Genomic DNA, 15,128 nt, shown 5'->3' with positions numbered 1-15,128 from the left:
TAACACGATAAGCTTTGACTTGTTAGAATTCTATAGAAAAGAAAAACGAAAACACACTCTAAATATAGAAATATTTTATAACGCAACAAAAGAATCTTTGAATAGATTAAGAAACTTTTTACTGATTTTAATCAAAGAACATGGAGAAAATCCTTACATACTTGAAGTACTTACAGAAATAAATCATATATTAGATATTCCCGATGAAGCAACGTACATAATAAATAATACAAACTCAGATTTAAATGAAGATGATTTGATTTTGTTAATCAAATATTTCTCTAAAATTAATTTAACTGAGAACAATACTGATATAATAAACATTCTTGAGTACTTAAAAGTTACTAAACAAAAGATCCAAAAGGGAGATACTAAAGAATGGATTTATATTAATGCCCAAGACCTAGAACTAATATATCAATACTTATTGAGCAAAGAAAAGTTTTTACACAGTCCCTATTTATCCCTCTTTGTCAATGAAATACTGCCACTAATACAACGAGGTAAACAGAATCCATATGAAAATATAACTTACAAATTCAAACATCTAGATTTACTGCAACTTTATAATTTAATTCTATCAGATGAAAGAGACAAAGATAATCCTATATACATTAAGATATTGAATTATTTGGATTTAAATAAAGATGATACAAAAAATAACAATGGAACAATGCCAGATGTTGATTTACACATTTTAAAGGAATATTTCGGGCATCAAATTAACATGGATCTTGTCTTTAAATTTGTGACACACGAAATTAAGTCTGGTAATCCAGACAAATTGCTATTTGAATTGTTACAATTTATAAAGAGAACTCTGCTTTTACCAAACGGTCAGCTGATAATTAAAATTATAAATTTAGATGACATAGAACCTCTCGAAGTAATTCAACCGAAGGACTTACAGATACTTTATTTATATTTACAAGAACTCATAAAACACGAGCATATCAACGTTAAATTATTAGAATATATGGAAAGACAAAAGCAAAAAGAAAAATTGATATTAGAAATTTTCTCTGATGTTACTCAAGAATCTTTAATTAGAATACGAAACTATTTACTAACACTTCTTAAAGAATTAGGAGAAAACCAATTTGTTCTTGATGTATTATTTGAGATAAATAATTTATTAGGAATTCCAATAAATTACGATAAACATGAAAATGTACAGAACGGTACAAAATATGAAATAAATGAAGTTGACATCAAATTACTTATAAAATATTTCTCTGAAATCAATCAAAGCGACAACATTGATGTTATAAAGATTCTAAACTACTTATACGAAACTCAAAATAGAATTTACAATGAAAATAATACAAAAGAAAAATTAATCTACATAAATTTAAACGATTTAGAACACATTTATGAATATTTGATAGGCAAAGAAGCATTTAGAAATAATCCTTATTTAGTCATATTTGGCAATGATATTTTACCATTAATACAAGAAGGAAAACTGAATCCGTTTGAAAATTTGGCTTACAAACTTAGACACTTTGATTTACAGAAAATTTTTAATCAAATTATCTCACAAGAGAAAGACAAAGAGAATCCTATTTACAAAAAGATTCTGAAATATTTGGACATCTATAAAGATATCAATAATAATAATGGAACAACAGAAAATCTCGATTTGCATGTATTATCTGAATATTTTGGACAAGATCAAGTTAATTTAGATATTGTTTATAAGTTTTTGATAAACGAAATTAACTCTGGTAATAAAAAGGAAATATTAACTGAGTTCTTGGAATTTATAAAACATACTTTGCTGCTACCAAATGGACAGCTTAAAATTAAGATTATCTACTTTAAAGAAATTGAACTCACTGGAAAAATAACATCGAGCGATTTACAAAGACTTTATTTATATTTACAAAAACTAATGGAAGATGATAACATAAGGATTAAACTATTAGATTACATCAAAATATATAAGGAAATATTTGAATTATTTTCGAACACTACAAAAGAATCATTGAATAGAATAAGAAACTTTTTACTGACTCTAATTAAAGAACATGGAAAAAATCCATACATTACTGAAGTACTGGTTGAAATTAATATTATACTAGGAATTCCTGAAAGTAAAAATGATCATTTATATGTATTAAATGGTACAAACTCCGAATTTAATGAAGAAGACTTGAAATTATTAGTAAAATATTTTTCTTTAATTAATAAATCTGATAAAAACACTGATGTTACGAATATTCTAGAAATCCTACATGAAACTGAAGAAACAATTAAAAATAAAGATGAAATATCCAATGAACAATGGATTTACATAAATGCTGAAGATTTACAAAAAATGTATCAATATTTATTAGGCAAAGAGACATTTGTAAATAGTCCATATTTAGTTATATTTGTCAATGAAATTTTACCATTCATACAAAGAGCTAAACAACGGCCATATGAAAATTTACTTTATAAATTAAAATACACAGATCTATTACAAATCTACAATACAGTTTTGTCTCATGAAAAAGAGAAAGAAAATCCAATTTACGTTATGATTTTGCAATATTTAGAAGATTTTAAAGATGATACGAAAAATAACAACGAAGCAACACCAGATGTCAATTTTAATGTATTAAATGAATATTTTGAGGATAAAAGGATTAACTTAGAAATTCTTTATAAGTTCCTTACACATGAAATTGAATCAGGTAGTCATAGTAAAGTTTTAGTAGAGTTGTTGCAACTTATAAAGAAAACTCTATTATTACCGAACGGTCAACTTAAAGTTAAAGTTATTCATATAGATGGCACTGATCCTAATATTCATCCGAAAGATTTACAGAAACTTTATTTCTATTTACAAAAACTTATAGAAAACGAAATATTAAGTATTGAATTATTAGATTATATGAAAAAATATAAACAGAAAGAAAAAGAAATGCATGACATTTTCATTGATATCACTCCAGAATCTTTGAGTAGACTTCGAAACTTTTTAATAATTCTTATCAAAGAATTAGGTGAAAATCCATTTGTTCTTGATTTATTATTTGAGATAAATCACATGTTAGGAGTTCCAGAAAGTAATGACAAACATCCTCAAATTATGAATGGTACAAATTATGAAATGAATGAAAAAGAATTGGAATTACTAATAAAATATTTTACCGAAATTAATATATATGGGAAAAATAGTGATCTCATTAACATACTTGATTTCCTTCAAGAAACTAAAGAAAAAATAAAACATGACAATGAAGATTCTAAAGGAGATTGGATTTCCGTAAATGTTAGTGAACTGGAATTAATTTATCAATACTTATTAAGCAAAGAAAAATCCTTAAACAGTCCTTATGTTGAGCTTTTTATCAAAGAAATACGACCACTAATACAACTAGGAAAAGAACATCCAAATGATATTGTTATTTATAAATTTAAAGCCATGGATTTATTGAAAATTTATAAATACCTCGTATCTAACGAAAATGACGAAGATAATCCAATATTTGTTAGAATATTACATTATTTGGAACATGTTACGAATAATATTACAAAATATGACAATGGAACAAATGTTGATTTAAATGTTTTAAATGAATATTTCGGAGACAATCAAATTAATTTAGACATTGTTTATAAATTTTTGTTACACAAAATTAGTACTGGTAATCTAAATAAAGAGTTACTTGATTTATTAGAAGTTTTAAAAAGAATTCAATTACCAAACGGTGAACTTAAAGTTAAAATTATCAATTTAAATGAAACTGGACCCAAACAAATTAATCCAAATGATTTAAATGAAATTTATTTATATTTACAAAATATTATAGATGATAATACTCTAAGTATTGATTTATTAGAATATTATACAAAGAATATAAAAGAACATAAACAGATAATGGAATTATTATCCAATACACCGAAAGAATCTTTGAATAGACTAAGAAATTATTTAATAGTTTTAATCAAAGCAGGTGATGGAAATCCACTGATTTTACAAATAATATTTGAAATTAATAGAATACTTGGTATTCCCGAAAATGATGACAAACAAAGATATAATGTAAATAATACGAATCTGGATGAAAGTGATTTAGAAACATTAGAAAAATCTTTATCATTTATTAATGGACCTGACAATATTGATATTCTTAAGGTTATAGAAAACATAATGGAAACTAAGAAAAAGATAAAAGAACAACAAGATAATACGAAAGAATCAAAATTATTTAAATCGTATGTCTTAGAAATTATTGATGACAAAAATATAAGTCCACATGTAAAGTTTATATTTCAACACTTATTGGATGTTGGATTCTATCGCCTAAATCAAAGCAGCGGTTATTCAGAGTTTGATTTTATCCTACGTGAAGCAATACCAAATCTTGGCCCAGGAGATTTGAATGTTTTGATAAAATATCTGCAAATGTTAATCCACAAATTTAATCCTGTTTATCTCGTCGAAAGATTGTTGCCTTATGTTAATAAAATAAGGGAAAACTATAAATATGATCCTACAATCAAACATATAAATACAACACATCCAAATGACACTCTAGTTGTGAATATTACAAGGCACGATTTAGACGTATTCAACAAAAATTTATTGAAATTGATAAATCTTTACGGTGAAAATTCTAATATATTACATATAATATACACAATAAACAACATTAAAGAAACGTCTGATAAAGAATATAATTGGTTTAAACTAATATCAAAGAATTCAAACGCAGCTCCAACATTAAAAGTTGGTGATATAAATGATATAATTAAATATCTACTAAATCTTATAAATAAACAAGGAGCAACAGGTCAATTGATAAAGATATTACGAGATTTTAGTAATCTACCAAAAGATACAATAGAAGATGTAAATAGAAAGGTTACTCCTATAAATAGTACACATACATTAGTGATTCTAGACGATGACGATGTTAACAAAGTGAAATCTAATTTAGTTAAAATCATAAACGATTATGGTTCCAATCCATATTTAGTGAATATATTAAGAGTTATAAGTCCAAAAGGACAAGATGATAACAGTGTCCATAGTAACCAACCTAATATTTATACATTTACAAAACTAAATCAAAACGACTTGAACATACTGACAAATTATATTTTGCACTTGATAGAGCAACAAGGTCCAAATAATGAATTCATAGAAATTCTATACTTCATTTATGAAATCAACGGAGATGTGAATGAAGAAAGAAAAAATAATGAAAGTGAACAATACGTTCTAGAAATTACTAAAGAAATAAACAAATTACGTGATAATAAAATCATAGAAATTCTGAGAAATATGGACAGAAATACTCTAATCACACTATATATTGATATGTTGGAAACAATATTTAGTACTCCAAATATTAATAACGATTTTACGAGAATTATGGTTAAACTACTTGAAGTGTACAAGAAAGAAGAATCTCCAATAAAGAAATATATAATACTTAAATGGTATGAATATTTAATTCAAAATAAAGGAGTATCATACAATACCTTGCGAAATCCCGATTTTATAAACAACTTATTGGAACTAGACGATAATAATGGAACGAATATTGTTATAGTAAGTACCTAGTTGTAAAATTTTCATTAAGCTTAATATTAAGTTATTCTGTCACCTTCGAAATCTTTTTTTTAAACTTGATGAGGTCAATAGCAACTGGTGTTAATTGATCACTTAAAGCTACAATTTTTTTGATTTGTGAAAGATTTATAGTTAGCCATTTTCATGAATTTGTTTTTTGTAACGTTATACATGTAACTAACTTAATTAAACTAGACCTTAATGTCTTACGCCCTCTGTAATCTTAGATATAAGGCCTATTAAAACGCTTTTTAACATTACTTTTCTTGTTACAGGCAACTGAAAAATACTCAATCGTAACGCCACATGATTACTCTAAAGATATTGATAAAATATTAAGCGAACTCATAAACAATACCTTAAGAAATAAACCACCAAAAAGTGATTCATTACACGACGATAGCAGAAAAATGAATAATAGCACAGATGAAAGGAAACCGGATCTACGAGATAGAAAACAAGAGGAAGAAATTAAAGGAACATCTTGCTTACAAGCAAATAGGAAATTCAAAGATATCTCAAAAGTATTAAGCAAAATAAAGAAATTACATCGCCACGATATAGATCTGTCTAATGATGATTTGGAAAGAATATTTGATATTGTTGTAGTTTTTGCGAAACAATTGAAATACGAAAGGCATATAAGTAAAATTCAAACTAGTTTATTGATAGCAGAGTTAGAAAATAGACTTCTATCACAACGTACAGAAAAATGTACACAATCAGATACAGTGAAGCAAATAATTTCAACAGTTGTAGTACACTTACGTGATATCATTTCTTATTTAAAAACTGCCAATTTTTCAAAAGACGAAATAATGATTATTATAAAATCTACTTTGGAAGATGACATTATGCCTGATATTAAAGCTATTAGTGTACAAGAATGTACTTCAGCAGCAAATAAGGAAATTTTAGATGCATTATTGTCTAATATTTATGCAAAAACATATGAACAAGATGAAAATATGGGAGAAGTAACAGATTTAGAAAAGTGGTCGACTGAAAATCTTTTAAAAGAGATCTAAAGTTAAGGATTTGACGACCTCGCAGAGTGAAACGAAGAAGTAATCACTGATATAAATGGAATTTAGATTAATATACTAATTAAAAAGAATAATAATTTCAACTTATATAGGAACGGCTAAAACACTTACGTATATATATCCGGTGTCGGCACCGACTAGTTTCGAGCCCATCGAAATCCCTTCATCATAGTGAGTGGGACTGGTATTTTTTCGCGGACGCGGCCCGTCCCTCACTCGCATGTGAGCTATGGACTCGAAACTAGTCGGTGCCGACACCGGATATATATACGTGAGTGTTTTAGCCGTTCCTATATAAGTTAATGATAATGTCTCACGAAAGTTTGAATAATTTAATAATAATTTTTAATAAAGATAATATTTTGTATTTTGCATATGTCATTTTATTATTACAATACATAAAACAAGTTGTAGATTTATCGAAGTAGTCTAAATTTCAACTTATATACTTCTCCACTGTTAAAGCTCGCAGCCTACCCACTGCAGTTTAGTTGACTACACATCTTTGCAGGTTTCGTCACGATTTTTCCTTCATTTTCAAGGCCTTTCATACACACCACTACGCAAATCTTCGAAACCGGGAGGCTTTAGTCGCCAGACATACGCGCAATTTCATAGAGATTTATACACAGGCACACGTTGCCGATATTTTGTTCTTTCGTCGCCAAAGCCATACGCTACTCATTTGTTTTGTCAAGATCATCGTGAGGAATGGGCGCAAATCTATACATATAGTCACAATGAATGTACTAACCTAATAAGACTCGCGTCAACGATTTAACGTTGCGTGTATGAAGCTCGCTACGCGATACTCGCGACGCAAGTATCAGTTTTGAAGATTTACGTTCTCTTGTGTACGAAGGGTATAAAAGTCCTAATCTACTACAATCTAAATTATTTTATCTTATTAATATAGTATTATTAATACAGCTGTAAATAACTACAATAATAAATGCACAGACAAAGATAATTTTCAGCGTAAAAGTTAGAACGACTAAGTGTCTCGTCCTATATTTACCTATATAGTGCTATACAAACTTTATAAATGCTAGGAATATTACACAAGAGTTAACATATAACTTAATTTAAGGTATCGGCAAGATGTAAAGGGATGTGGGGATTGGGAACACATTTTATGCGAAGACACTTCGACACTATCCCCGAACCGATACAAAATGTGAATCTTGTAATACTGCTTTCTTGACTTTCTTATAATCGAATCAAAAAGTATTGCTATTAATAAAAAAAAAATGCTATAACCTAATCTGTCTCTTACTTAATCCTATTAATTACCACTGAAAAAAAAGAAAACTTACAAAAGACGATAGTAAGGTGCAGGACAAAACGACACATCATCGCATTTGGTCTTTTTGACGAGTCTTTATTTTTAGTTCTCTAATTCCGAATATAATAGCTTTAAAAGCTTTTTTTTTTAAGTTTTTATTTTATTTTAATTTACTTTTATGAATTATAATTTTTACATCAAATAATTCAGTCGAATTCACCACATATCTTTCTTGATAAGAAATTCGTCGAGAACGAAAGTCGTTCAAAATGATAATGTAAAAACGAAGTATGAATGTAGACTAAAATAATTTGTAAGTGTTTTTAAATATCGGTCATCGGCGCCCTGTATAGTGACATCATTCCGTATCCCGCTACATTTGCTCTACGCAGCGACTCGTGCGATCCGCCACGATATTTCTGATTAATGTTATACCATTGTTTACCCAAGTTTTTCGATACCTTCGGAGCTTAGATTCATTCCAAATGACTATTTTACAATATCATAAGGTGGCACTCGAGCGAGCGGCCACCTGAATTCGACGAAATAGCGAATCGACCGCTGCCCATAGACATCCACAATTTCAGATGCGATGCCTACAGTTGGTCACAGAAAGAGAATATTTCCTCTTTCGATGAATTCTCTCCTCCGTCACATCCCCTTCCACTTCCCATGCTTTCCTTCAAAGAAAAGGGTGGGAAGGGAAAGAAGAAAAAAATTAGGCCTCCTGCACCACACTCATCAGACGAAACGCGGAATCCTCTTGACGCCTGTCTTCTGTGTGTCTGATTAATTGAAGTAACTCCTTTAGTATTACTGTAACATTTAAGTTTCCTTTTAAAATGCAGGCCAACATTCGTTTAGGGATTATTTGTTAAGAAATAAAAATTTAATAAATCAATTTGTACTGAAAATAGAACGCGTCATTCTTTAATCGTAATACAAAACCAGCAATCGTTTTAGGATAAATAAGATTTTCTGTGACATTTAAATGTAAAAAATCTTTGATATTTTTTTTTTCTTATATCGTCGTGTAATTTTAATTACTACTAATAATTGGTATTTGTTTAACTTTTAATTTGTCATTAGTAATTACATGTCGTAATTCTCTTTAATGTAATAATAGCCGCTGAATAATTTCACAGTTACTAATTTGACTAGAAGTTGCTAATTTGACTACTTTACCTTAGATATGTTTAATTGATCCGAAGCTGGAGAGGGAATATGTTGTTAAAACTGTTTGTGCTTTTATATTTTACTTATCCGGTACTTACACAATATGAGGTAAAATTTAGATCGGCTCCTACGTAAATAATCGAAACCCACAATTTTATTATAATATTTTATTAGGTCCTTACATATAAAATTAGCGTTTTGTTGTATTAACCACTTTGATCTGAAATATCTCCTCTTTGGTTAAGAATTCCAAATTCAAATTTATAATTTAGCTTTGTTAATCATACTAATCATTATCATCTTACTCTTACTAATATTAGGTCCTTACATATGAAATTGGCGTTTTGTATGGGAGGAACAAAAAGTCGAATATTTTTTAATATAATATATTTAATTAATCAAAGTATGAACCATTATTTTCTATGCACTTTTGCCATCTCATAGGTAGTTCATTGATCCCTTTACTAAAAAAACCAGTCGGACGGGAATCAATAAAATCTTTGAAGGCGATTTGGACTGCCCCATCGGAGTTGAATTTTTTCCCTTGCAAGAAGTTATCCAAATTTCGAAAAAAATGGTAATCTGTTGGAGCTAGGTCCGGGGAGTACGGAGGATGTCTTAGACTTTCCAATTGAAGCTCTTCTAATTTAGTAGCCGTCTGTTGCGTAGTGTGTGGTCTAGCGTTGTCGTGAAGCAGCAGTGGCGTGGAGCGATTGACCAGCCTAGGTTGTTTAGCCGCTAGCTTTTCCATCATGGTTTGCAATTGCTGACAATAGACATCAGCCGTAATAGTCTGGCCAGATTTGAGAAAACTGTAATGAACAATACCGGCACTAGTCCACCAAACGCTTACAAGTAACTTTTTTGGGGTTAATTTTCGCTTGGGGCAGGATTTGGCTGGCTGGCCAGGATCCAACCATTGCGCTGAGCGCTTCCGATTATCGTAAAGAATCCATTTTTCATCACAGGTAATGATTCGGTTTAAAATACCTTCATTATTGTGCCGGTTTAGTAATGTAACGCAACAGTCGACGCGCGTTTGCCGGTTTGCTTAAGTCAATTCGTGAGGTACCCACCTTTCAAGCTTTTTAATCTTCCCAATTTGCTTCAAGTGAATTAAAACAGTTTTATCACTAACATCGCAGCCTGCAGCTAACTCGGACGTGGTTTGCGATGGATCCGCTTCCACAATACCCTTCAACTCTTCATTATCAACTTGAGTCTCAGGCCGTCCACGGGGCTTGTTCTGCAGATCGAAATTTCCAGAACGAAAACGTTGGAACCAAAAACGAACTATGTTTTCTTTTGCAACACGACCGCCATACACATCATTCACCCTTCGAGTCGTTTCCGCAGCACTAGTGCCACGGCGGAACTCGTACTCGTAAATAATGCGATATTTTAAGTTTTCCATTTTGTAAAATGAGTGACGCAAACAGAAAAAAACAGAAGAAAAAAAACAAATGAATGACGGTCATCGAACCACAAATACATGAGTCTATAGCTGTACAAATTTGAATTTGGAATTCCTTACCAAAGAGGAGAAATTCGTGATTAAAGTGGCCAGTACGAAAAACGCCAATTTCATATGTAAGGACCTAATATTATAAATGCCAATGTTTAGATGGATGGATGTTTGTTTGAAGGTATCTCCAGAACAGCTCAACGGATCTCGATGAAATTTGGCATACATGTAGAATATGGTTTGGAAGAACACATAGGCTTTTTAAGTTTTTTTTTTAATTCCGCGCGGACGGAGTAATGGGCGACAGCTAATTTGAAAAATAAAGATAACATTTCTAAGATTCGTTTGTCCATCGAATTTTGCTCTTAAGTGGAAAAATTTGCGTTAAAATTTAAACTACATACATACAATTTAAAAGTTAGTTTCTCAGAAAGTTATTGCAGGTATCATTGGACGATTTTGAAATTCCTTACTTAGAAAACTATTACAAGACTTTTTCGATAAACTGTAATATGAAATTTTTACGTTCACAGAATGATCGGAACATTCACATACAATTACCATCAAAAATTGTGGAGCAAAGTGCTTTTAATGACACCGAAGTAAGTTATATTTACTCTTGTATTTCCTAGTTAATCTTATTGAATAGTTTTATGCTTAAAATTTACTTGTGTTCTATTTCCACAGAGCCTAGAAACACCAACTTATAATCCAGGAACTAAACATTGTCCTGCAAACGAAGCCTTGATCCAAATTCAAAATATTCTCACGAAATTATTTGGCAATGAAGATGAAAATAACTATGAACATTTAAAAGTGATGGATATTCAACAAGGTAACGGACTTTTTAATAAAGAATCTCCACTAACTTTAGAAAAAGAAATTAAAAATGTACTTCCGCTATCTAAAGGGAATTCCTTAAGACAGTTACTTGAAAACAATCAATTAATTAATAATTATAAAACAAAAATAACAATACAATATGAAATACCAAACGAATCTAATGTCAATTGTAATAAAGCTCTTTTAAATATTCTTCAAATTTTGAAGAATGAAAATTCAATGCACGAATCTTATCGTTCCTGTGGACCTTATAATATTAATTGTCCTAATGAAAATGTATTAGATATGAAAAATATCGGCAACCAAAATGTATTCACGACAAATATAAATCAAGGAAATTATCTACCAAATATGATGAATACCCCAAAATCAACAGATTCAAATAATTTGTTAGGATTTGGTCATGACATTAATGCAGTTTTAGAATATCTTGCATGGAAAAGGAATCCCAATTTGAAATCGATATTTGAAAATCATGGAGCAAAACAAAAAAGTTTCAATGATATAAAAATCTCACAGCAAGCACAGATATTTAATACGAATGGTACAGACTTTATTCAAACTAAAGAAACAAATTATTCCTATAATAGTACACCTTACCTACATATTACAGAAAACGTTATTCCATCTACCAATCTAAATGCAATGAACCAAAAGGTAAACATAAGTGAAATTTTAGCTGAAAATTCCATACCAGATATGCAAATACCTTTTGATAACCATAGAAATCAAGTATTAAATGTCAATGAGAAACTAGACGATGTTCTTGTAACAGTCACAAATGATGGAAAGATAGTTTCTGTGTATCCAACAAAAAACAAATTATTCGGACAAGGACAAAACAATTTGGTAACTGATTACGCTAATGTGCAAAACAAAGAAAGTATAGCGAGTCATGTGAAAAATCTATTGAATCAGTATTTGCAAGGAAACATAAATAATCTTCCAAAAGACAAAATGAACGCATTACTAGCTGTACTCAAAACAAGTGGATCTAAAATTCAATATCAGCAATTTCCACAAGAAAAACTAAACGGGAAGGAACACCTAACACCGTATTACATAAATCCAAACTTAATCCCAAATATAAATCAATATCCTGTATTAAATCCAGGTCTTAGTAATTCCATACGCCAATTTCAATATAAGGAAGGACTAAATGACCAATTACATGCAAACTTAAACATTTTTAATGAAATTTCAAATCAGAAAAATCTGTTAAATCATAATACAGCCTACCAACCATACGTCACTGGAAACCCGTACGTCAATTCTAAATTAGTTGATTATGAAAAACATGTAAAGGAATTGCACGCGCCTTACAATTTAGATGATTCGCAACAGTTTATAACCGATACTAATCAAGTTAAATTGAATTCTGCACCCGATAATTCCGGTGTCGTGGAATTAACTTATTTGTTAAAGCGACCTCATCCAGTTATATACCAACCTGTATATTACGTAAAATATCAATTACCTTACAATTCATTCGTCAACAATCTCCGGGATTTAGTGCGAAGACAACCACAACTGAGATCCAATCGAGCTAAATTATACCAAGAGCTACTATCGTTGTCTAAAGTCGCAGAAGTTTCACCAAATTTGAAGGGATTAGGTCAACAACAACTACTAGACATGGTAGCTAATAATGGTGCTTTAGTAAAGACCAAAGTTTTAAAAGTGAACGAAACATTATTGGACGAACAACTAAAGACTGTTCAAAATTTACATTCAAACCTATCACCAAAAGAAATAAATAAAGAAACATATAAATTTGAGCCCAATAGTGTTGGTAAAGCTGTCTTGTTAAATAAAACGATAGAAATTGTTATGAATAAAACAAAAATAGAAGAATTAGAAAGCTTTGAAAAAACGAAATTAACGTCGTCGAATTTTAGTGAAAAAGACATTTATAATTCGTATCGAACAGCGACAAACAAATACGATTTTAGTACAAAAAAGAACCTAAGTAACTCAATGTATCCTCTGATATAATTATCGAGCGTATTGCAATTTATTTGATAACACTATATAATGGTTTCCTTGAATAAAATTAATGACAAGATTAAGTCTCTTTTTTATTTTCATCTTTAAAAATACCTTTCAAACTGTAGCAAATTATTTTTCATTCTCATTTAAAAAAGGCGCTTTTTACAAACTATGACATTTTATTCCAAGGGTGTGTTCCGATATGCACTGCGACCACTGTAGAGTGTGACGTCAATTCAGTATACTGTGAAGCCGTTCCTTTATAGCCAGTTATACTGGTTACGAGTTAAAACGGAACGCAATCTCGTATACTGTCAGCCGCATTTTTTGACGCGACATTCAAATGAGTGTATTCAAGTTTTCTAGTACATTAAAAAAAAACTGTTTTGGAGTACTGTCAAATTAAAAATATTTTAATTAATATTAATTATAAATTGAATTTATAATGTAATAAAAATAAGTACTTTTTCATAAAAAGAATATGTTTTTCATTATCAACACAGTCTAATAAGGTTAATTTTTGCAATTCTTCCATTGTTTTATTTATTAATCCAAACTAATTACAGAACTTTAACATTTCTGATTAAACTGTAGTTTTGTTTATAAGATGTGAGGCACTCGGGTGGTTTTGACTGATCACGTGATCAAAGTACTGCGAGTACCTTACCTCGAAAACGCCAGTGCTCACAGTAGAATATGGCGGCGATTTATGACGTCATATATTTCCCTAGGGTACTGCGGCAGTGTACTGGCAGTCCATAACGGAACGAATTTTTCTACAGTGATAGCACTGTGCAGTGCTCGCAGTGTATATCGGAACATACCCCAAATATCTATTCCCTAGCCCTATTTTCCTATCTGATTTGAAATAGCCCTTCCTGGTTTAGGGTCTCAAATCAAAGGCCCTAAACCATATTGCTGAATCGCGTTTGCATGGATTTGTGTTTTCTTATTTTTTTTATTCTTACAAAGCAGTTCTTAATTTTTTTTTGTTTTTCACCGTGATATCTAATGAAAAGTATCGACTGTTTATGACAGGCTCAAATGGACAAGAACCCAGAGCTTTAAATTTTTAATATTAAAAGAAGCGTTTTTGATGTTTGAGAGAACGATTTGTCAAAACAAAACGAAGTAAAGAATAACCTATAATTTATTGAAGTATACCTGTGAACTAAACAAAACAAAAAGTAACCAAAACAAAAGTAATTGTTTTTATAATTTATCTATCTATTAACATGCTTGGACAAAAACCAAAATTTATCAGACCTGGTATGTATATTCACATATAACTGTTCAAATATGAACGACATTCACAATTATAAAGCCTTTTTTCTATTAAATTCTTCTTTTCAGGAGACGACACACTCTATCCGATAAGGAATAAAGATGGTGTTATAGAGACGTTATTAAACCCAAGTGTAGACGTAGCATTAACAGTGGACAGTGATTCTAAAAGTAATTTTGTGTACAATCGGTTCCATCATTTACCGTTAAATGCACAAAGACAGAAGTTACCTGTGTTCCAATACAGAAACCATATACTGTATTTATTAGAAAAGTATCAGAGTTTGATATTGATTGGAGAAACAGGATGTGGGAAGTCAACACAAGTTCCACAGGTTAGTTTGTTTTATTACTTCCATAATATTCAAAGCGAAATTTAGTTATTTTATATTCCAATTGCATTTCCAGATGATAAGTTTAAAGGTGTTCTAAACTAATTTGATACAACACTCATATGTAGTTCAAACA

At 30.1% G+C, this 15,128-nt stretch overlaps 1 protein-coding gene across 2 annotated transcripts in view; it reads left to right on the top strand.

The window, feature by feature from the left end:
* The first annotated feature begins 14,554 nt into the window (after positions 1-14,554).
* Positions 14,555-15,128, top strand: part of LOC106711751 (probable ATP-dependent RNA helicase DHX35) — a 30,348-nt gene continuing 29,774 nt past the window's right edge. For both annotated transcript variants that reach the window (XR_006756527.1, XM_045684825.1), the window contains exons 1-2: positions 14,555-14,645; positions 14,730-14,995. Coding sequence is in view for 1 of the 2 variants with exons in the window: in XM_045684825.1 (XP_045540781.1) it covers positions 14,612-14,645; positions 14,730-14,995 (300 nt within the window). In the remaining variant the exon portion in view is untranslated. The remainder of the gene's footprint in view (positions 14,646-14,729; positions 14,996-15,128) is intronic.

This window comes from Papilio machaon, chromosome 27 (assembly GCF_912999745.1).
Source record: "Papilio machaon chromosome 27, ilPapMach1.1, whole genome shotgun sequence".
Lineage (NCBI taxonomy): Eukaryota > Metazoa > Arthropoda > Insecta > Lepidoptera > Papilionidae > Papilio > Papilio machaon.
This window is presented reverse-complemented; position numbering and strand designations above follow the sequence as displayed.